This window comes from Cryptomeria japonica, chromosome 2 (assembly GCF_030272615.1).
Source record: "Cryptomeria japonica chromosome 2, Sugi_1.0, whole genome shotgun sequence".
Lineage (NCBI taxonomy): Eukaryota > Viridiplantae > Streptophyta > Pinopsida > Cupressales > Cupressaceae > Cryptomeria > Cryptomeria japonica.
Genome location: NC_081406.1, coordinates 497857050 through 497882592, shown reverse-complemented (window position 1 = coordinate 497882592; position 25543 = coordinate 497857050). Strand labels below are relative to the sequence as shown.

The window sequence follows — 25543 nt, the reverse complement described above, 5'->3', positions numbered from 1 at the left end:
AGAAATGGAGCCATAAATGGAAAAAGATTAAAAGCTAAAATCTAGTATAGCGCTATGTTGAATAAAATAAGTACATCACAAAAAAATTGAATGCACAATGATGCAAAGGAGCACGTGATAAGTAAAATATAGCACTAATCATACCAAGGCCATCTCAGAATCCATTGCAAGCACACGGTAAAAAAGGTGATATCCATGGCTAATATCAGAGGAAATGCCGAAGCCACAAGTTTCTGCTTCAAAGAAATATAGCACTGATTATCCCTAGGCCATATCAGAGTCCATTGCATGCAGATGTATGATACAATGTACAAAAGGGAGCATCCACGGCTTGATATAGGATGAAATACTGAACGATCCCTATCAAACAAATTCTTGCTTCTAACAAGAGAAAGTGAATATACAATTATGCCTGAAATATGATGAGGAGTTAGAATACAATTAAAAGTGCATATACAGATATGCCTACTACACCATTGAGGGTTTGGAATACCTAACCCTGACAACACAAACATAATTTTCCAAATATAAAATAAAATAATAACGTATCTAATTGTAGACCTTGAAAAGCACGGGAAAGAATGCTATGCAGGATGATGATGCACAATGAACCGCACAAGGGCTCACTTTGAGAAAAAAAAAGGCTATTCCTACAATTTAGATTTTTCCTTGCGCTCAATTTAAAAAGAAATTGAAGCCTTTCATCATCCTGCTTCAACTTTGTGCAGTCCTAAACTAGGATAGGCAGACAATTTACACAAATTCAAGTGATCAATGCCACCCCGATATACAAAAGAGGAAATGACCTTTTGCACCATTAAAATCTGCTGTAGACATTTCTTTCAGACCTTTGATTAGAGCTTGCAGCCCCCGAAGTTACAAACTGTAAGTGCTCAAGCAAACTCTTCATTTTGAATATTCCTAACGACCTTCTCCATTGGAACCAGCTTTACTAGAACTGCCTTCACCAAGTGAAACGGAAGCTAGAGACTTCGAAGCCCATGCTCTTGCATTCATAGCACCTCCTTGGAAGTTACCTGTCTTATAAAATTTCAGACTACTCATAATTCTATTTCTATTAAAGATGTATAAAATCCGTTCCATGTAACTTGGTGAGTATTCTCTCGTGCTGGCCACATCTGCAGGAAAAACATGTTTATTCCATATCCGCTTGAGCCATAATAACACCTTTGGGAATAGAAAATATAGCATTCTTGAAACCAGAAACAGGATAGCCAATGTCAAATAATTATCCTCCTGAAGCAATTTCTCTGGAGATTTTGCCCATGAATATGGACAGTGTTTCTCATTCTCAATATCCTTGACCATATCCAAACCTCTCAAACTGCTTCCATCTACCAGTGTCAAAAGGTAGGGAGAAACGGGTTCAATACCTGCACCATGATAAGAAATCGCTGGTTTAAAAGGAAGAATTGCAAGACAAGGTCAACATAACTCTGAAAGAATTAGCAGCTTGCAGAATTACTTGGTACAAACATACCTGTAATATTTTTGTAGAAAGCAACAAATGACTCTAGCTTTCTGGATCCAGTATAACGCACCCTCATTGTCTGGTTTTGGAGGACGATGCTAGGGAAACTGTGAACTCCATATCTTGAAAGAACACTGCGAATGTTAGGTGGCATAAGATTACAACTGTAATCTCAAATGAAGACAGGCACATGGTCCACAACACTAAAAAGCAAACGTGATTGGAGCAAAAAACTTCTATTCCTTCAAAGAGTCGAGATTATGCAACTAAAGGCAAGATGAATGATATAAAGTTTTTAATCCTACCTGGGCCTAATAGCAGACTCTTCAATAGCTACATGATGAATTGTTGGAAACATCGATGACAAAGTATTAAAAACAGGTTGACAAAGCTTTGAAAATGGACACCATGATGCATAAAATAGCACTGCCATGTAGGAGCTGCCACTTTTGTGTAGAATATTTAATGCCCTCTCCAGGGAAACTTCATCCAGCTTCATATAAACAAATGAGAAAACCATTAATTATCAACCATATTTCTGTATCTAGAGAGCCCTAAAAATGGTTTCTTGAAATGAAAATAAACATCCAATTATATATTGTCATTGATGCTCTCCAAATCATTCATACTCTAATAAATTGATAATTTGATATATAACTTAAAATCATGGCTACAAAAAGGCTTGTCACAGTCGATAAAATATTAATTAAGGGTTGTCCTTGATTCAAAAAAATTACTTCACATGATCCTCTTAGAACAACTTTTCAAGTGAATATAGCTAACATGACTCACGACTAGCATATTAAAAGAGAGAAAGAGGTTACAATCTTAATTACAAGGAACAATCAGCAAAACAGACCCAAAAAAAAGGTCTTAAGGTCAACAATAGAAAAGAGTATTGTTCTAAGGAATTTAAAGTATTCTATGAACATAATAAAATTGTAAAACATGAAACTACATCTTATACACCGCAATAGAATCTGGTAGCCAAAAGAATGAATAGAACTTTAATAGGCAGAGCCAGAAATATGTTAAATAGTACTAATTTAGAACAAAAAAATTATGGCCTGCCCCAACAATTCAAGTCTAAATACATATAATATATTTGATGCAGATGCCAACTCCTTGGGAAAAGGGATCAATACCTCAAGGCCCTACCAGGGGAAAGGGTTATTCATTTACACTTGGATCTGTGTTGAGCTAGACCTTTCTACCAAAATAAGTCATTTTAGGAGCAAGGGAAGTGAAATGGGATCAAAGCCTTGATTGCCAGAATTTCCCATTTAGATGTAGGCCTTGTAATGAATATGGTCATCTTATCAGCAAATGCTCTTCATGACAAATGAGGACATCCAAAAGAAATCAGATATAGAAGCCAAAGAAGACAAAGTCGGAAATACAAAGCCAAGAAGGTGGAATGGCATAAGGAACAAGAATAGCAAAAAAGGGACAACAGGAAACAAGGAGGCAACAAAGGGCATAAGGAAATCAAAGAACATGGATCCAGAGGAGGAATCTATCCTAGAAACCCAATTTAAAGAAAGACGCAAAACAATTGGCAATAATTATTTTCTTAGGGGATATGGCTTAGGAGAACTGGAGAAACTATAAGAAGAACCTCCCTACTCCTCAGATAGGGAAAAAAGAAGAGAAGAAATGTCTCACACAAAAAGGGACAAGAACTTGTACCCAGATAAAGGAGGCTCATGTACACGAAACAAATAGATAAGGGTAGATACAAGCTCAGACCAAAGCAGTAGAGATATCCCCCAACAAAATGCAAAAAGAGTGATATGAAAAAAAGAGACTTCAGAATTTCTAAGGCTATATGAGAAAAGGAGACTTCAGTGACTTCAGAATTTCTAAGGCTGGTAGACCATCCAAACATGACAATGATGGCAGACAATGGCAGCAAAAAGTTAATCACAACTGAAGGGCATCTTGGTAGGCCCCAAGAAATCTAAAACCTTTCAATGAGGGTTTTCACTTGGAACATTAGCCCTCAATGACCCAACCAAGAGAAGACTTCCCAGATGGCATTTGGGAAAATACAAACCAGACATTCTACTTTTGCAAGAAACCCAATTGGTGGAACAAGATGCCTTTACCAAAGCAAATGCCACTTCAGGTGGACTTGGCACTCTCTGGAATCTTTCTGATCTCTTACTCAAAGAGATTTAATCCACAGACCATTGGCAGGTTTTCCAGATCCATTGCAATAACCCTGTTAAAGATTTTGGACTTAAAAAATATTTATTGTCTGCAAGTAATCAGGAAAAGTAGTGTTCGGTCCCAAATTCTTCAAGTGATCAGTTCTTACGAGAACTTGAAATGGATTATGATAGGTGATTTTAATACAAGGATCAATCACTCTGAAAAATTGACGGGAATCATCCAATTCTCAGTAAGGTTCTAGTTTTGATTCCTCCATGTTAAATGTTTGAGCCAGGAAAAGGTCTTTCAGCTAGCCTAACATAAGGAGTGGAGCTGCTAAGATCTTAGAGAGGCCAGATAGAGTACTACCATCCACTCAGCAGATGTACAGGAACTTGGTCTTCAGTTGAGAAGTGATGACAGAATAGGGCTCAGATCACTGGCCTATCCTGATAAGCATTGAAGAGAATCGTTTTCCAAGAAGAATTCCCTTCATATTTGAGAAGGATGTGGCAAAAACATCCATAGCTTGACGGCTTTGTTTCAAAATGCTGGAGTTCCAACTCTCAAAGGTATGGCACTAAAATGTCCATGTTTGCTCAAAAGCTTGAAAATCTTTATAGTATGCATAAGGAATGGAACAACATTTTTTCCTCCAGAAAAGCGACTTGGACAAAAAAAATGGTGGAAAGCCAAATGGCTGTAATGAAGCAAGGTCTTATGGATAATCTGAAAACTCGCGAGTAAAATTTGACTTCTCAACTTGAGGAACTTCACCATAAGGAAGAGAATCTCTGGAAGCAAAATGACTCAAATAGGGGGGTAGAAACACAAAATTCTTCCTATATTGTAAAATGAGAGGTCACGCAGTACCATTGCCAAGTTGGAACATGCAGTAGGTGACTTCTTAGAGCAACCCAATGTGATCATGGAAACCCTCTTGAAGTACTGGAAGCTTGTTTTATAATTTCAGGGATAAAAAACATGATGTCTTCATGCTGAGCATCCCCAAACTACTAAATGTTTGACAATAATGCCCTTTTCACTAATATCACTTTGGAGTAAGTTTAAAAAGCCGTTTTTGGGATGAAAGGGGATTAGGCCCCTATCCAGGATTATTTACCAGCTTTTTTCTATCAGCATTTCTAGGACCTGATTGGTACGGAGCTATGATCTAAAGCATCCAAATCTATGCTCACAGGGCCAAACTCCATCTTCCTGGTCCTAATTCCAAAGTAATTGGCAGAAATCAAGCCAAAAGATTTCAGAACTGTCTGTTTTTGCAAGACAATCTAATAGGTTGAAATAGGTTCTTCTCAGTATCTCTGCTCGCAAAGGTTGATTCTTACAAGGGAAACAAATCTCAAGTGGAAGCATAGCCACCCATGAAGTGATTCATTCTCTAGCAGTCAGTAAAAGAAAAGGAACGCTTATTAAACTAAAAATCTCCAAAGCCTGTGACAGAGTTAGGTGGGCCGGCCTTGACAACGTATTGGAAAATTTTGTTCTTAACAAGGAATGTCGAGAATGGTTAAGCAATTGCTAAGCAACTCCAGGTTCTCAAACACCATAAATGGTTTGGCAAAAGATTTCTTTAAGAGCTCTGGAGGCCTAAGATGGGAGAATCTGCTCTCCCCTTACCTCTTCATTATGATGGTGGAGGCTCTAGGAAGATAACTCAAGTACCTGAGTGAAAATATGAAATTTAGTGGGTTTCAATCATCTCCTAAAGTGCATCCTTTCACTCACAAATAGCTTCCCTGCCTTCTTGGGGAGATGTTAGAATCCAGAGACTTGATTAGGGACTATGAGATGGCCTATAGTCAAAGGGTGAACCAAGCTAAGTCCAAGGTTTTCCTTAAATGACGTAAAGGAGGAGTAAATCTTTTTTAGTAGGATCCTCTCTTTTAAGAGATCTGAACTCCCTACTAACTATTTAGGATTCCCTCTATTTGCTAAAAAGAACAAGAAGGAACTTTGGTACCTATCCTTCAAAACCTCAAATCTAAGTTAGATGGATGGAAGGGTAAATTCTTATCTTTGGCCTTTGGAATCACCCTTCTCAAATTGGTTCTTCAAACCATCCCAATATATTGGTTTTCTTTACTTCTAGATCCTAAAGGAATTTCCACTACCTTGAACCATGCAGAACTTACTTTGGCAAAGAACGATGGGTACACAGAAACTTCTTCGATTGCATGACATAGGTTTGCAAGCCTATTGGATATGGGGGAGGGCATATCAAAAAAAAGTTATCTTTAATAAGGATTTTGTGGCTAAACTAATTTAGATATTCATTTAGGCAATCTCAGAGGCTTGAATTGAATATTCTAAAGGGCAAATATCTCGAAAGAAGGTAACTTCGTTTCTCTCTCCTTAAAGAATCTCAATAGTCCAGCTATTTTGGACAGCATGGATGGCATTAGAGCTTTATACCAAATAATAGGTATTCTAGATAGTCAAAATTAGAAAATCAACTGATTTTTGGAAAGATGTGTGTAATCTGATTCGCATTGGGAAACAGTGGACAACTTTGCATATAGGAAAAGCTAGGAGGCTATGCCAATGAAGATGTGTGTTTTCCATGGTAAGCCTTGAGATGCACAAGCACTCTTATAGTGCCATGACCAAGATGAAGCAAAGACATGTCAAAGGTGTGTAGAATATTGTCATCTATTCATCATACACGTATAATACATAATTACAAAGAATCTGGCTTGAGAAAAAGCTATTGTAATTAAACAGCTCCGGAGACGTGTCCATCTAATTTGCCAAAGAAATCCTAGAGTACAACCACACCAAGTCAACTAGTTTGACTAGTAAGAAGACAAGCATATCAAATGTACAGCAAATTGTATTTATACAATAGGCTATGAGTTAAGTCTTCCACAATATGCTAACTAGCAATTGCACCTTGGTGTGCAATGGGTACGCCAAACCAGTATATAAGGTCAATTAAGAAAAAAATTGGTATTTTTTGGATAAATTTGTGTAGTACATGAGGTCAATTGCATAAATTCATTTTAGGGTGTTTGAAGTGAATTTCAGGATAAGTGATATTAGGGACTAAACAATTGTTGTTTCAGGCTGGTTGTGTGCATAAGTTTCTAAGATTATATTTTTCATTGGAGATAGTAAAAAAGGGTGGCCATTTGCCTCACTTTTGCTAGAGTTTGTTTCCAAAAATTCTAGTTCTCCAAGATTAAAATTGTTGAGCCTTTAATTATTCTATTGTTTTCTTTCAATTTCCTTTCATGTTCAATTTAATTTGGTCATGTAAGAGTGTATAATTATTAGTTCCTTCGTTAGAGCTAATATATTTTGTATGGTTTGTATATGTGTCGGCAAAATATTGTTAGGCAAGAACTAAGCAAGATAAAAAAAAAAGTATGAAAAGTGCATGTAATGAGGATAATTAATGATGTGTGCACCAGCAAATGGAACGAAATGGACGTCACTTGTTATATGGAATAATAATAAGACCAATTGTATAACTTTGAAAGGGCTAAATGCTATGTTCTACAGTGGTTCACGAATGGGGACAAGGACAAGAACAATGAGGGATGCATTTAAGATATGATAGTCCAAAGGTCATTTTCTTGGGATGGCAGGGGATGGTAGTATATGTATATCATACAAACAGAGAGAAATAAAGAAATTTTTATAAGATTAACTAATATTGAGTAATATAACATCCATCATGACATCAGTGACAATAATGACAGTAGTATTACAACAATAAATATATTATGATTCAGATTCATAGCTAATGATATAAGTATTAAAATAGCTATATAAGTTTCTAAAAGTCAGATTCGTAAAGGAATTTTAAAATAATCTTCTTTTAATGTCGTGAAGTAATTTTTAAAATATTGTAAAATTAATACAAACATATTAAAAAATATAAAATTGCCATATCATATAAAATTAAAATTAAAATGTTCATGAATAAATTATTTAAAAAATCAATACAATTTAAAATTATTGAAAAAAAAACATCAAAAAATAGTAAAATACAAGATTAAGAACAAATATATAAAAAGTACTAAATTACAAAACAAACAAATTGACATCTTTCTTACTTAAAATTAAAATGAATTTAAAACATCTTCAATAGTAAAGATTATGGTATTAAATGTGATTGCGACAATAGTACGATGAAGTGGCTGCTGCCATTGTAGAAAATCAGTGTTATCACGCAAAGGGTCCGGAGAAGAAAGCATACAATGAAAAAACTGTGGCCCACTTGCTATCGCATCTCGAAGAAGAAGATAAGTGACACAGAATACTGACCAACAAAATCCAATGATGGAAAGCACTGACTCTCGTAAAACAAAATGGTGAAAATCGATGAATGGCTGTAATGCATTGCATCGTCTTGCTTGTATGTAAGAAGTTTAACACCGTTGATTGTTTCAATCAGGCTGTCCATCTCATATAAGGAGACGCCTTCGGCGTAAAAATAGATATGGGGCGAGGGAGAGAAAAATAAGGGGAGATTATGTGTGTGTCATAGAGAGAGAGAGAGAGAGAGAGAGAGAGAGAGAGAGAGAGAGAGAGAGAGAGAGATGTCAATAAATATAGAGGGAGTGATATCGATAAAGGGAGATATAGATTAGGGCCATAGAGAGGGATAGGAAGAGAAATAGATAGAGATAGGGAGTTAGAGGTAGAGATATAAATAGAAAGAGATATAGAGGAGCAAGAAGGAGATAAAGAGCTTGAGAAATAAATAGATAAAGTTAGAAAACAAGAGATATGAAATGAGTAAGAGAAAGATAGAGGAAATATTATTTCATTAATATGAGAATACAAGTAAGCATATTTGATCAATGTTGAAAAAGATGGTGTACAGATAAGGCCATTTATTTCAGTGCTTGACATGAAATATCTAAATGAAATTCAAAATCCACTCCTTATCTAGGTGGAACACATGATAGTTCAATTGAGATTGGCTTGCAAGAATTAACTGGAAGTTCCACCTGAATTTCATTGTAATCGTGTGGAAAGGTCTTATTTCAATATAAAATGTTGTCAAATAGACATCCAAAACAATGGATAGATAATGTGATGTAAAGTATATCTGCTTCCAAAGTAGAATAGACAAAGAAAAAAGAAGAGAATAGGAAAATGATTAAATTTATTCTAATAACATTTAATTATTATTTGTAATTTCATAAAAAGAACACAAATTATTAAATTAAATTCCAAACTTAAATCTAAATTCAAAATTTACTAATATTAACAAAAATAATAATTAGTAAACATTATAATAATAAAGATTTATTTTATTAAATTAATAAATAATTAATTAGAATAAATTTAAAATTTAAATCTAAATTATAAAATTAACATATATCAAAATCCAAATATTAAAAAAAATAATTTAAACAATAATTATAAATAATAAATTTATTACATTGATAAATAAAAAGTAAAACTAATTATTAAAGTTGATAATAAATGAAAAATAAAATTATATAAAAATCAAATCATAAATAAAACTTAACTAAACATTGTAATAAAAATAATTAAAAACTATTCAACGTGTATATTAGTATTTTGTAAAGAGGTGGAATCAACTTTGGATTTGACTTTTTTTAACATGATAAATACTAACAATATTATTAACCTTCCACTAGTATGTTATTAAATTGCAAATGTGTAGACTCTATGGTTATTGGTAATAGTAACGACACTATAAATGTTGCCAGGCATTAAAATTATATGCACGTCTACCACCAGCTGTTCATGATATGCTTGAAAACGTGTTTGGCTTCGTTGTCTATGCTCAAAAAATGTGAGTAGACAACAAAGTCCAAAAGAAACCAGTGGAAAAAGACCCTACGACTATAGTCAGCATTCAGACATGTGAAGTATTTCAGGGAAACGTGCCTGGGAAGACAGGTTGGTGGAAAAGATGGCAGGATAGTACCGACCACTCACAGCAAGTTGCAAGTCATTTCAAAATAGGTTTTAATGCAGCAAGTGACGGTAAAAAAAAGTGCAATATCTAACGATCCAAAATACTGTGATCGTCTTGCAGGCCTCTGCTATGATATGGACCGTCAAATTGTAAAATCAGCTCTTTCATCTCAAATAAGGAAACGCCTTCGGCGTAACAAGTGTCACTGGAATATGTTGTGCTTCCCATGTGCCCAAGGTTGTGCCAAATGTCAAATCTATATGGTGCCAATTGGCTGCCACAATCATATGGAGCAGACACAGCCATGTGCCGTACCCATATGGAGTCAAATAATCATATTGGTGCAAATGCATGTGTGCCCACATGCAGGTGGCACACAACAAAGAGATGTCAGCAAGGAGGTGGTGAAGTTTGTTGTCAAAGATAATGTGCACACTCCTAAAATGGAATGTGATCATGAAGTTACACACATGACTAAAGAATGTGAACAAAGTTGTCTTGTGCTAAGTTGGATTGAGCTAGTTGTGATTGGTGCTTGTGCAAATTTATGTGAAACCATTCTACCAGAAGTCTTCATGTGTGATGGATCTTAAGGCAAAGTACGAACAGAAGAAAATATTGTGTCATAAGATGTGATAATGTTGAGTCGGTGCACAAAAGTGAAGTTGGCATGAAATTGTGCTTCGATTGATTTGGCTCCAATTCTGCCCACTTTGCTAGGTTAGTATCTATAAGGCCTTACAGATTAATACCTCAACCATTGGGGGCTCAAGGTAAACAATTATTAGACCTCAACACTTTGCTATAATGTTTAAGAACAAGAGGATGAAAGGAAGGATATCTTCTGGCTTGGGATAGGAAAGGGAATGGGGCTGAAATAGTGAAAGGAGGTTACCTCAAATTCTTAAAGACTATTAAGGAAGCCCCCACCTTAAGATCCTAGACAAAGACTTGTCATTCAAAACCTTGGCTTGAGCCCAAAGTTTTCCTCTACTTGGTTGCTCAAAATAAAATTCTGATTTGGCAGCAATTAAACGAAAGGGGTTAAGATATAAATGGAATCATCATAAAAAACGCTAGATAGGCCACCCCTAATGGTTTCTTGAAGCTCAACTTTAACGGAGTTGCAAGGGGCAATCCAAGCAAAGTGGGCATTGGGATTATCAAAGATGATTTAGAGAATTTTGTAACATGTGGATCTTTCTTCCTAGGGCCAAAAACAATAACCAAGTAGAATAGACAACAATGTTGAAGATTTGAACATAGCACATGCGACTAGCAATAAGAATCTAATGGTGGAACAATATCTTCTTGCCTCGCCTTGCCTTAGCTTTAATAGCTATGTAATGATGTTTGGTTTACTCTCTGTTTGAGCTTGGTTTAATTAAGTTTTTTGGCTGTGATGGGTAGTACCTATTTTTGTTTGCATTGTGGTCCATTCTTCATTGATTATGGTAGGAAGATGTTTCCTCATGGCCCTCTCTACCATGGAACCATTTAAGACGAGAATCTAAAATCTAACTTCAAGTTCACCTACTCAAGTTTGTTGTGGCTGGAAGAGCATGTTTGATGAAGGTGTCAACAACTTAAGGAAGCAACATAGCAAAATGTCCATATAAGAAAAATTTGTGGCTCATCTAAAAACCATTTCTTATGGTGAATTCAAGGTTTTCAACAATGACCTATTGTAGTGAACTGCTAGCTTCAATATTTGTAGAACTTCTAAGTAGAGATGCATAGACTTGTTGAAAAGTAGCTTATTACCATAGTTCCACAAAGTTTCCTCATAGGAGGATGCGAGGATGCGGTGATGGGTATCAAGGATGAGGGGTACCAAGGGCCTAAATTTGGGGACATCACTAGAGTGATTGTGGGGGAGTAGCACTAATATACATATGGTATTTGAAAAAATATTTATAAAAAGATGTATAAGGATTACAAATGAAACTTTGGCAAATTAGTAAAATACTAAAACTTAAATACTACTGAACTTTAAAGTGGGTATTAACAAGTTAACATTGAAGTTTGAACAATGAAAATGTCGAATTTGAAGTTTATATTATATTCAAGATTTCATAATGATGTACAATAACAAAATGGAGTCAAGTGGGACCTCTAATCATCGCCAAACTCTTCAACACTAGATCTGCTAGAAGTGGGCTCCACCAAACTAATACCAACCAACCTTGCCCATGTAACTATAGCATCCTCATCAATCTATATAAGCTTCTCTACCTCTACATCACACCATGCTGCTAGACTCTCTTTGTACAAAAGTGTCTTGCGGTCAATGAGATGCAAAGCACTATACCCAACCACAAACTTTTTTGCTCTCCCAAAGGTAAGTTTGTTCCTCTTAAGGGAGTGGATGAAGCTATAAGTAGAACAGTTCCTCTCAATAGCAGTAGAACTAAAAACCTAAGATAGCAATCGAATGGCTAGAGTGGTAGTCAAAGAAATTGATCCATGGCAATTCCACCACAAAATTGGGTCAACTTGTGCCATAGTTGCCATATCCATCTTGGTTGCCTCAAAGGAATCCCTAAGAGTGGCAAATTTTATTCACCCAGTACGAATGATGTTGGCCTCTAGAAGATCATACATCTTTTGGATGACCCTAAAGAACCCTGCCTTCACCTCAGCATCCTGAATGGTGTAACTCTACTAGGCCTTTATTTGTACCACTTGGGGTTCAATGCACTAGCAACCATGTGCAAGATAGTGTTAAGCTTCTCCCATCCACAATAAATGATTGACTGAATGTGTTGTAGAATGCTAATGTGGGGTCCTCTCACACAACAACCCTCATTTGGTAGCATAGTATCAATAGGCTAGGTGCATTGGCATCCCCATACTAATGACTTCGAAAATTAGAGTAATGATGGAGACTATATATTTAGCATCGCCCCAAAAAACATCACTCTCCACTACATCCTTCACCCTCATCCCCTACACTATCTTAGACTCGGGCCACTAATTCCATTTTGTTGTCATAACCATTAATTGCAATGCCTATTGTAACTCAAGCATTCTGTCCAAGAGAATAAAATAGGATGCATATCTAGTCTTGACAAGTTTTAGTAATTCCTTCATAGAGAAGGTCCTGAAGAGCGCATGTGAAGTGTGGTGGTTGCAGATAAACATGTACACATCTCTAGCATCATTTACCACTACTTTGATCCAATCAATCTTTTCCATATCTGTGAGTGCATTATTCATGGCATAAACACAACAAGGAGTCCACCAAATATGTCTATAAGTTGTCTCCATTAATTTACCTACAGCTTTTCACACATTAATTTGAAGGTCCTAAAGAGTGCATGTGAAGTGTGGTGGTTGCAGATAACCATCTACACATCTCTAGCATCATTGACCAATACTTTGATCCAATCAAACTTTTCCACGTCCGTGAGTGCATTATTCATGGCATGCACACAACAAGGAGTTCAACAAATATGTCTATAAGTTGCTCGATTAATTTGCCTACAGCTTTGCACACATGGCTTGTGTTTGTCACTACTTTGACCACATTTTGTGGCCCAACCTCGCCGTAGCATCCTTGAGAATCTAAAACTAAAACTCGACATCTATGTGATGCCCTAAACAGTCAACTACCTTAAGAAACTATGGGTCCTCTAAACATGTAACCATGATATTGATAAGTGAATGATGCCAAATGTTTGTCCACCCATCCATGACTATAATGCATCCCCACTTGCCATCCAACATTCCTTCATTTTCACTATTAATGCGTTTATCTTAAAATGTTCCATCCAAGATTGTGCACCTCCGTTTTTGTCTCCCCTAGTGACACATATAATGGTCCTAGCATATTGCTAACATTGCCACTACTTCCTTATAATTAGAAGATCAAGCCACATGGAATGGAATGCCATTAGCAAAGGAAAATTTGCCAATGGCATCATCTACATCATGCTTCGCTTGTATATCATATAATTCAGCTATTTGGTTAGGAACATCACTTCTCAAATTGTGTTTCCCCTTAGCCTCTACTACATGGGCCCTTGAAAAGGGACCTAGCATATGTGCAACTTGCCTCTACAAAGTAGTAGAACCATGTGGCAAGTTTGGATGACCCATCAACCTATGAGACAAAGAAGCAAATATAGGTGCAACTACATTGTCTTCACTGTCACCGCACAGCTTATATATCTCAGCTCTACATTTCAGGGTTGCGAATCTCCCCAAAAACTTACACGCTTCCACACCTTTTCCTCAAATATGAAGGAGATGGACATTAACTCTAGTAATGCTGCCATAAAATTCAGGGCCACAAAAGTGTCACTTCCACAATGTTGCACCCCTAGATGTCCCAAACTTGCTTGATAATCTTGTTGCAAATTGTTTCAAAGGAGACTAACGAACAAAGGGACCCTTAGAAATATCTACTAGTAAAGTGGAGTAGCAATTCATACTTGCACATACACTTGCCATGGAACTGGTGGTTTGGGCTTCACCGTCACAGTCATCCCCTTCAACCTTAGCCTCAATTGCATAATTTAATTCAATACTTGCACTATAAACCTCAACCTCATCCTCACTCATCCCATGAGAACTCATTGTAACACTACAATAAACAATAAACAATATAAAATTTATAATTTTAATATTAAAATTCAGACTGTATGTAGCATAATGCAAAGAATTAAGACATAAAGATTTTGTTTCTGTTTTTCGTACTTCAGGTTGCACAAATTGTAGAAGTAAAGGATACACAAATAAAACTCTTTGTTCTTAATCTTTGTCAACCAAGGATTTCACTTTTGTTTTCTTACTTCAGGTCGCATGAAGTGCAAAAGCAAAGGATACACAAAAGTTTCATCCTAATTTGACAAATGTCAAAATAAAAAAAAACATAAAATTTATAAACTACTAAACCTAATTTGTAAAGCAATAAACTTAAACAAAAAATTTTAAAAATATTACTGCCTACAGCCATGTCTATGAATATGTTATTTTTCCAAATTTCAGTCTTGAATCTAGATGGCAATATGAACAGTGAACAATAAGTATACTTGCAGCCATGTCTAAAAATTTATGAAATAAATTAAAATATAAACATGAAACCAATTTAAAAAAATTGAAAAAGAGTCATACAATCCTACCTTATGCTTGGAAAATCCTTGCAACTTGGTGTAAACTCTCTCTTCTTTCTATTCTTCTTGGTCCTCCTCAACCCTCTTGCACTTGCAGCACTTCAATTCACTCTTTTGCTACTCTCAACCTTGCTGTTGAAATGAATTTATGAGTAAAAATGAGGATTTTAGGGTGTTAAATAGGGTTTGGAAGGCTTTAATGGGGCCCATTGACCATTTGCCTCATTCATAGTTTCACAAAAAAAAATGATTTTTTTTAATGAAAATATGTTTCATGCTTGTTGCTCGCGGGAGATGCCTAGGTGTCCAGGGACCCCAACATTCCCACAATGTTGTCGCATGCCCACGAACGTCTCTATCCTCAAAAAGTGAGTATTTTTTTTTCGGGGGGGGGGGAGGCAGGTGAGTACGCATCCTCATGGAACACTACTTATTACACACTAGAATGGCACCCTTGAAGTCACCAATGACTGCAATCTCCCACAACTTGGTGAAGGCATTCTTCTTAGCCAAGAGGCAAGATGTCTTCCATGGTGTCAACTTCCCTCAATCGGCTAATCCATGTCCTACTAAGGATAGCAGTGTATGGGTTGTTACAATGTTTAGAACTTGGGCTTCTCCTAGGTGTTATAGTAGTATTGGTAAATGTGGAGTTACCCCATTGTCTTAATATTTGCTTCCATACCTCAATATAGATTGTTTTTTGAGGATTTTTGCCAACAAGCTTATTGTTCTTTGTTGGGCCCTTTTTGTATGGTTTGCTTGTTCCTAGTGCTCAATGCTTTGGTGATACAACTTGGTGGCTACTTTTGGTTAAGGGCTCTCTCCTTGTAATTGTCCTTCATTAAATGTATCATCTTCTTTCAATATAGGCATGGGTGGGGACCTCAATGAAAACCATCAAAAAACATTTTAATAAAACCAAAAGGGGTTTTGCAAGTCCTAATAGATGTTCTCTTTGTTTCCATAACGAACAAGAGATCAATCACTTGCTTCTACATATCCACTTTGTCAAAGAGTTTGAGGAAATTACTTTCAACTTTCAACTCCCATTGAGCCTTTAGTTCTACTATTTTAAAGTGCATGGAAGCTTGGAGTAGGCTTTCAATGTTAGGGATTAATTAAAACTCGTTGGATCTTGCCCCAAAAATCATTTGTTGAAGGATTTAATTGAAACTAAAAAATACTAGTGCTCAATAACAAGAGTATCTATAGACCAAGAGTGGAAGGATTTTTATGGTCAATTGCATTTTTGTAGATAAATCATCTTTGTAAACAAACAAAGAAATCCTATTGATTTTGGTTTTCTAAGGAACTTGACTTAAGAATCCTTTTTTATTAGACTAAACCTAAAGTCAAAATGAAGGACAAGCAAGAAAAACGGGTAAAGCACCCCTTGGGATGAGCAAAGTTGAACTTTGATGGTTCCTCCAAAACAATCTAGAGATCTTGAGGACAAAAGCTATTATAATAGATAATGAGGGAGACAACATTAGATTTAGATCTAAAGATACAAGCACTAACTTGATCAGTGTGGCAAAAATGGGAGTATTGATCATGGTTTTAGAGTTCACAATGGAACCTAAAAGTTAATGTGTCTTAATTGAAGGGGATTCTATAATCATGGCGGAATGTATGAAAATGGAAAAGTTTGTCATTTGGAGGTTGTAGAGCCTTCTAGCTCATGCTCTATTTATAGTTTCTCAAACAAAAGAAGCTTGCTTTCTACATGTCCAAAGAAGTGGAGATAAAGCAACAGATTGGCTCATCAACCTTATAGCTATCATCCCATGTAATGTCCCCTTTTGTAAAATGCCCTAGTTTGCCCTAGATTACAACTCTCAGCCAATAAGGGAGGGTTTGAGGAGGAGTACCTTTATCTCCTTAAAAGGGAAAACCAATTGATTACAAGGTTACTTAACTAACTAAAGGAACCCCAATCGTAGCAAGCTAGGATGGGTAACTTGATAGGGTGTAACTTTGCAACCATTCCCCCTCCATCAAGCCACCTTCTCCCACTCACATGATTCCATCCATCACCATGGTAGAGAGGATAAGGATTTACCCCAATAGAGTGCCCTAATCTAACACTCCTAAGCCCAAAGGCAAAGCACCTTTGCCCCCCTTTGGCCTCATGCGAACACCTTCGCCCCCCTTTGGCTTCATGTGGACCCTGCCATATATGAGGTGGTGTGCTTAGGGGTGACCCCAACACCGTTCCCCCTATTTGAGATCCCTCTCTTCTCTTACCATGACTGAGAACATTCAAAACATATGAAGGTTCCAATATTATTCGGACATTCTACATATAACAAATAAACTGCAGATAAATCGTTAGTCAGATACAATATATAATCAGTTATAACAGCGGTGCATAGTAATCATTAGCATGCAGAGATATATGTATATTGATACAACATTTACCATGTTATGCACTAGAGACTCATACCAAACTGCAATATTCAATCAACCTGTTGAGTGTTTACGAAATACCAAGTCTGATGCAATGCCTCCTTGGAGTGATAAAATTGTTGTATAAGTATCTTCTTCTCCTTCATTGGTGAAGACTCATGTCTACTTGTTCATAAAGTTATAACCCTCCTCTCAAAAGACATCTCTATATCTTGTGTATCCCATCCTTTCATAACTACTAGGCCCCTTAGTGAAATCGCACTTAATTGGTGATTGGTTAATATATCATTTTGGGCACACTAATCAATGAGTAAACCCATAGACATTAGTTAACATGTTAATAGGATATTAATATCTTTTATGCAAGATTGCTGCCCTTGGCATCTCACAGGGGTCTCATGGAGAACATCCCTTAGTAAGTATGTTCCTCATAATTTGAAAAATAAGTGAATGACTTTATTCATGAATATACAACGTATATAGAGAGATTTACATGACGGTGTTCTAAAAAGAACAAACCGTTTAACTGCTTAAAAAGCTAAAAAGCAAACTATGCCTTCTAATAAAAGCAATAGTTACACTAAATGAACTAAAAAAGACAACTAAGATGACCATTATAGAATAAATATAATATTATTTTAATATCCTCCCTAATGGTCATCGTACTCACTAACCTATAGAAGACACTGCAAGTCTTTTGATCACAAATGCAAAGAAGGTTGCCCCTTCTCTTCAGAACACCCTACGGCTGCAAAGACCCTCCCAAGATCTGCAAAATGGTGATGACCAAGAGTACGAGAAATTGTCCAACTTGATGTAATGCTCACACACGAATTATAGAACTGTCACACATGTATTATAGAACTGTCACACCTTGAAACCACGATTTTGGGGAAAAATCGGCAAACCCTCCAATGAGCAATAGACACAATTTTGTCAAAAACCACAAAAACTTTTGCAAACTAGCACTAAGCATTGTTCGCTCCAGCAACTCCCAAACAAACTGCAAGATACCACAAGATAGCACGATTTTTGTGGGAAAAACCATCAAACCTGAAAATTTGAGGTTACAAATCATCCTTTTTGTGGAAGTTTCGATGTTTTAACGTTGTATATTCATGAATAAAATTCATTCAATCTAAAAACCCAAAATAATTTTTTAAGGAAAAAAAATATAAAACCCACATAATTTTTTTATAGACAAAAATTATGAAAAACCCAAGATAATTTTCTTTTGGAGCAAAAATTATAAAACCCAAAATAATAAAAACCATCACTAATTTTTTTAAAGGGATAAAAATTAGAAACCTAAAATAATTTAAGTCACACAGAAGACAGCTGAACACGTAACCCACAAAATCAGCAAACACAGTTGCTGAAAAAAGCATGCTAGTAAAAAACGACACAGAAAAATGAAGAAACTCGTCGATCAATGAACTACAAGTTCACAAAGTCGTCAGAAACCCTAGCCACAAATGGAAAACCTTCTCATTGCGCACAAAAAACGTTGAACTTGCACACCAAGACAAAGTCACGGCTCCCAAAAGGGAAAAATCACGCACCAAAAAAAAAACACAATTTTTACAGGCCCGATTTTTTCTGCATTTTTCACATCCATTTCAACCCACCCGTCACACAAGCTAGGAGAGCAAGGTTGCGCGGGAAAGTAAACAAAATGCCATGAGAGGGCCAAAATAATGCCAACGAACAGACACGGGAGTCGAAACAAACCCTCTAACTGATCTTGAGGCCCACAAACTTGCAAAAAAAAACGGCACCACAAAAAAGAAAACGGTCACGCAAAACAACGGGAGCTATGAGGAGGTCAGGAATAGAGAATAGTCTCACGTGATCACGCAGATTACAAACTAGCAAACCCATGAACACACGAAAATACGATGTTGTTTGAACTCTCGACGCCCAGAAAGAAGATTTCAAAAGTGCTCCCAATTCAGATTTTTTTTTCCTAAAAAAATCCTCTTAGAAAAAATTCTAGAAATAATATCCAAGTAGGAAGCTCAATTTTTTATTAAAAAATTCACCAAACTCTAAAAAATCCCATCGACCCACTCTAATACCAAGAAAAATAATTGAATGACTTTATTCATGAATATACAACGTATATATAGAGAATTACATGACGTTGTTCTAAAAAGAACAAACCATTTAACTGAAGCTAAAAAGCTAACTACGCCTTCTAATAAAAGAAGCAATAGTTACACTAAACGAACTAAAAAAGACAACTAAGATGACCATTATAGAATAAATATAATACTATTTTAATATAATTGACATCAATCAGTTCATTCATTTCTTCCTGCAGTTGGTCCAAATAAGGGGGATTTTTTAGAGAAAATTGTGACATATCGTGTCCAAGACAATTTCCTCCTAAGGGTAGGAGTATAGATATCTTGCAGCCTAAGTTAATAATACTACTAAATTCTGCATAAGAACATTAAGCACATCTCCATGCATACCACCAAGAACAATGATGCAATACAAGGGGGTTAAAATCATCAATCTTGAAGACACCTCAATACCAATATGGCATATTTCACAACAAGGGCTCAAAGACCCAATCATGCCTCTTCCTCTATAAACTAGTCCTCTTGTCTATTAGCCCTACTAGTCACAAAGTGGGCATAACTTCTCTCAACCCAATACTCTGCTCACACACTCTCTACATGGCACAAATGGTCTAATCCAACCATCTCCAAGGTTTGAAACCATCACCTACTCATCAATTTATGAATACCTCATTTCTAGCCTATCAACAAGGCCAAACACACAAAATAATCTGCCTAGGGCATCATTTTTTTCTCCCTCCAAACTTGAGTTTCTACTCTGAAACCAATGGGAACATTGAAAGGACTAGAAAAACTAACATTTCACCAAGATTTAGAATTTTCCCACAGTGGAATGGGAATTTATCACCATTTTTACATCAAAACCCTTGTTTGCTGGAATTTCAAACCCACTTTCAATAATTTGCTCATATCTCCCTTGATACTTAATGAAATGACCTCCAACCAATGCCAAAACAAAGCTAACTCATTCCTCTATCCATCCATATAAGTTTCAGATCACATACCATCCACACAAAACAATACAAAACACTGCTACATGATTGTTACAGAGAAATCTGGAAAGTTGCAGTCAATAAAACAATCATAACTCTCAAAATACTTAATGAAAATGCATGAGACCAAAACCGAATCGAAGTAGATTCATAACATCACTCATCCCAATTGATCAAACATCATTACACAGCCATACAAGGACGCACAGGTCCTTAGAACAGCAAAAATACAGTAAAAGCATCAAAAACCAATGAGTTTTTTCATTCATTTCATCTCTCCATCCTTCCAACCCCCAATAGGTCGATGCAATACAAGTATTTGAAGGAGTTTTTAACTGCCAAACATCTATAACCAACCCATAAACTTCCTTACTCAAAATGACTCTTCATCTCCCTAATTGCAACTTTACAACTTTGTACATTTTTGACAATTTGTGCAATATTTGCAATGTAACCCCTAAATGACCTTACACATCTTCTAAATGGTCCATAACAACCTTATTACACACCAAATGACTCAAAGCACCTAAATTCTACCACTAGACCTCCTAGTTACACTTTTGCAACATTGCATTGACAACATGACAACAATTTACAACTTTTTTCATCATTGGCCAAAATGAATCCCAATGGCCTGAAAACATCATAAATGGCCTCTTATGGCCTTATTACATCAATCTGACATGAAAACACCTATAGATTACCCCTTTGACCACCATTCGCCAATAGTGGTCTTCGTGCTCCTGCACCAAACAAGGATGTTACTGCCTGTAACTTAATAACAGTTCTGATCTGATCTGATCGATGGTGATGTCACTAATTGCTTTTGATTCCTTTCCTTTATATCTCTCAATTTGAAGGAGAGGTCACACCTCTTCATCATATATGCTCTTTGGCAAGAGACACACCCTTTCAACATTAGCACCCTTTGAAAGAGTGCAACTCTTCATTATTTCTGCCCTTTGAAAGGGGCACAACCTTTCACAATCAGATCTGCACTTCTGATTCCCAAGTTATCCCCCCCTTCAAATGAGTTCTCTTCTCCCTTTTATACCTCATATTTGGGAGAAGTCACAACTTATCATTTCATGCCTTTTGATCATTTATTAACTTAATTAAATTTTAATTATATTTAATTATTTATTTTTTCATTTTAATTTTATTTTTATTCTTTTGAATTTTAATTTTATTATTAATATTTACCATTAGATTGTATTTCAAAGTGGGGACATTACATCCCATTTTTAGCAACTTTTCAATTGACGTCAAGGTGATCAATCTAATCACGAGCCTTTCAACTCTTTGCAAACCTGCAGAGGAGGATAAAAGATAGTTTTAATTATTTTCCAAACTAATCTTCCCCTTTCCTTGAGTGGTTGTGTTTATCCCACCTTTTACCATGGAATGTGATTGGCAATAACAAGCCTTTTTCTCTTGAGATCAGCTTTGTGAACAAGCCCTTTCACTTTTCCAGCACATATAATTATAAGAATGAATGCATCCCTACCGTTTCTATTCATGTTCATCTTCGTCTTCCAAACAGTACACTGACCAGTTCAAACCACATAGACATCCTGGTCTAGGTACAGGCTGGGTTCCACCCAGGCCTGGGGGTTTGCCACTGATATGACTCAGACATACCCAGAGTGAACCCCCAGGCAGAACCATGGGCAAACCATCTAGGTAGGACCAAGAAGAACCCAACCACTTAATATTAAAAAGTCACTTTCTTTATGAAATAGAAATAAAAAAAACTATCTAACTAAAAGTGACTACCAGCCATTTTGATTTAACTTTAGCATTTGACAATTGACATTGAATTTCAATTACCAGCTGTGTTCTATATTTAATTTTGTGTAAGTTGAGCAAATATATGGATTTTGTCCAGGCCTGAGGGTTTGCCCTGGGTATAACTCAGACATAACAGGATGAACCCATAGGCCCAGACAGAACTGTGGGCAACTCACCTAGGAAGAAACAAGAACAACTCGCACCTTACACATAAAAAAGCACCTTCTTTGTAAAAAAGAACTGAGGAGAAAATGCCCTATCTAACCCTAATTGACTTGGAGGTCACTAACCATTTTGATTTATCTTTAAAATTTGGCAATTGAGAATGAATTATTAATTATCAGCTTCTCTATTTAATCTGTGTAAAGCATATAGCTAAAACCAGACATACCAAAACTGGGACCCAAAAAATCAGCCAACCACCAAAGCCAAGCCAGCAATTTAGTTAAAAATACTGCATCCAGCAGTAGAGATACAACCTACATCAGCGGATTAGAGATGCAATCCCTTGGTGACTTTGAAGGAAGGTATAACCCTTAGTCATACTATGCAAGCCAAAGGTTGTCCCTTTAAAAATGATCGATTGTTGAAAACAAGACCGGCACAAGTCCCAGGTGACTTTAACAAAACAGATATTCCTCAATCATCACATCCAAGCCAATGGTTCCACAAAAATAAACTTCAATCTTTAAAGATGAATCATGAAGCTAATAGCAGGCCCTGGGTGGGGAAAGCAGGTGACTTTAATGAAACAGGTTGCACCTATAAAAAGAAACCTCAATCTTTATGGATGAGACCAGTTGCAGGTCCAGGTGAAGAATCTAGGTGACTTTGAAAGAAGAGATGCCCCTTGATGATAACATTTTAGTCAACAGCTGAGTTAACCAAAAAAAATGGAAAATCGGCGCACACCGAAAACACACTCCATTATTTTTAATTAGGGCAAACAAAACATAATTAAAGAACACTCGATACTTTGTTATTTACCTGACGCAAACATAATTAGCAAAGCCAAACCCTCATTATTCTAATTTGAGGCACAATTAAGGAGTACTTTTTTTATTAAACACTTTCTTGGCTCATCAAATAGAAGGCATTCAAATATTTCTTGTTCATGGAAACAAGACAATTATTTTCAAAAAAAAAATTCAAAATCTTTTTTAATTACGAGAAATGAGACCTAATTTTACTAAAAAAAAACCTCTTATCTAACATATTTAGGACCAATAAAACATTATCCAACAAGAATTTATTAATTCTAGATACCCCGCACTCTAACAAAAAAAAATCCCTAATTCTTTCTAGTTTAAAACAAGAAGCCTTCGTTTAAAACCCTTAATTCTTTCTCTTTTTGACGGCAAATAACACAGTTTACTTAATATTTAAGGCAACACTTTCCTTTTTTTATGAAACCATCGATTTTTTCTTTGCTATTTGTCACAACTACGACATACCTCTGCAACCCTCGACTGGAGAAACCCAGTGCTGATGCCGTCCGAAGTCAAATCCGACGACGCACATAAATTCTGGAAAATCGCATCGTGAATTGATGGAATTCGACACAACCCCTTCTCTGCCATCGCCATTCCCAACGATATAAATTGCACGAATATTATCAACCGACAAACATATCCGGCCATACCGAGCAATAATCTGCCTCCTTGATTTATTTTTTGCTCCTCGACCTGAATTCCCGTCAAGATCTGACCACTATTTCTTTGATTTTCCGTCGAGGCAAAAAAGTTAAGCGGCAGATGAAGTGAGGGAAAAAAAGGGGGCTTTGATTGAAATCTGAATTAGATAGATTTTTGCCCTTTTCCTTTTGCTCCGCTGCACCCTCCGCCGCTACGCAGAGTACGGTAACTGACGGTGATATTAATGGCTTGCCTTTTCACACCTTTTATCTTCTTTCTTCTTTCTTCTTTTAGTTTATATTGTGTTTTCCCCTTTTTATTATTATTACGATTATACTGCTCTATGTGCTTGCTTCCAAGACGGCGGTACAAAATAAGATTCTACAAATGTCTTTTTTAACTTTTATGCTAATTAAATATGGTATTTTTGGGTATTAAGTATAAATTAATCTAATTAATGTCTAAGAGGTTTTTTGGTAATGATTAACATATAAAAATTTAATAGTCATTAAGATGTCAAAATATTAATATTTAATAATAATAAACATAATATTTTTTCTACAATGACAACAAGGGGTGGAGTGTATAAAGTAACAAAGAGTGGTAGGGGAGAGAGACCAGTAGTCATTAGGACTAACTTCGTCAACATGTAGCCGTCACATGGAATATCGTAAGACATCCATTTTTTTTTAGAAGTGTAATATTGACACGTAACTATCTACAACTAAGGTTTGAAGGCGTGAGTCATCATGCAAGTCGTCAAAATAACACGTCTAGTGTGAAGTGTCAAAAAAATGACTTTTTTAAGATTCGACCAAAACTTAATCTAAAAATCCCTAGTTGTTGAACTAAAAAATATCATTTGTAATTAGTAATCATAAATGTGTGTTATCTCTAATTTTTATATCCAACACCAAAGGAGCAATAGTTGAGCACAAAAACAACATATTATGATATAAAATAAAACTTATATGAACACAAAGGGACCAATTGTTGAACACTTAAATCTTTGGACAATCCCTCACATTTCATGGAGAAAAACAAGGTATTTATTGTGTTCACTTTTTATATTTCTGATAAGACAAATTACTAATATGAAATACGCCAATGCATATACATTGCTACCCCAATAGTTGTACACAAAAGAATAATATTTTTACACTATGATAATAGTACTTGTTTAAGTGAGTATCTTGTTTTATAAATGACATGCTTATAGTGGATAGCTATGATGTTTTATTTGAAACAAAAAATGATCTATTTCACTTGTTAATTAATGTATTTATGTTTTTTTTATATAACATTTATAGGTTCTTTTATGTTCAAGTATTGGTCCATTTTGATCAACATTTGGCATTTTTTTTATTTACATGTGGATTATTTATTTACATTTTATAGTATAAATATGTGGCAAGACTGGATATTATATGCACAATTGCTATAACGACTATTGGACCCCATACAACTACTAGTCCCTCTCCCCTACTCCTACAATGACAACAAGGAGTAGAGTGTGTAAAGTAACAAATACTCGTACTTTTTTATCTTAAATTTGATGGTCATTTGTATATCAAGTTGAACTTTGACCCATCAAGTTGTCCCTATCCTTTATCCTCCACCGTGGGTAATATTTAGTAATAATAATAATAATAAACATAATGTTTCCAACATATACAACATCTAAAACATATATATCAAAAGAAAGAAAGGACATAATTTTTTTAACTTTAAATTTAAAGATTAGTCAATTTTAAGAAAAAGTTTTACTAAAGAAAATAAATATTTTGATTTGTTAATTTTAGATTTTTTGTTTCTTAATTACAAATGAAACTATCTCTATTTGAGGCAAATCTAATAATCAAGATGCTCCTTGCCTCACATAGTCGTGGTTGCCTAATTGTGCTTCTTGGGCTCAACCTTATGTTGGACTTTGAGTGT

The 25543-nt window shown here is 35.7% G+C and overlaps 1 protein-coding gene across 2 annotated transcripts; it reads right to left on the bottom strand.

The window, feature by feature from the left end:
- Positions 1 to 361: 361 nt before the first annotated feature.
- LOC131078900 (5'-adenylylsulfate reductase-like 3) lies at positions 362 to 23892 on the bottom strand. 2 transcript variants are annotated; one of them, XM_058016727.2, is made up of 4 exons: positions 23426 to 23892; positions 1798 to 1985; positions 1502 to 1626; positions 362 to 1394 (listed from the first exon to the last, which is right to left on the bottom strand). In XM_058016727.2, exons 1-4 carry the CDS (start codon positions 23609 to 23611, stop codon positions 922 to 924), a joined length of 972 nt encoding a protein of 323 aa, XP_057872710.1. In that variant the 5' UTR covers positions 23612 to 23892; the 3' UTR covers positions 362 to 921. The 2 variants fall into 2 exon arrangements, with proteins under 2 accessions (XP_057872710.1, XP_057872711.1); XM_058016728.2 differs by having other exon boundaries at positions 1502 to 1614.
- Positions 23893 to 25543: the final 1651 nt, after the last annotated feature.

Coding starts and splice junctions, on each gene's coding strand:
- LOC131078900 (XM_058016727.2), bottom strand. CDS start 23,611: ATGGCCGGATATGTTTGTCGGTTGATAATATTCGTGCAATTTATATCG. Junction 1,627..1,797: donor GAGTCTGCTATTAGGCCCAG/GTAGGATTAAAA, acceptor TAACATTCGCAG/TGTTCTTTCAAGATATGGAG. Junction 1,395..1,501: donor TTTCTACAAAAATATTACAG/GTATGTTTGTAC, acceptor ATCATGGTGCAG/GTATTGAACCCGTTTCTCCC.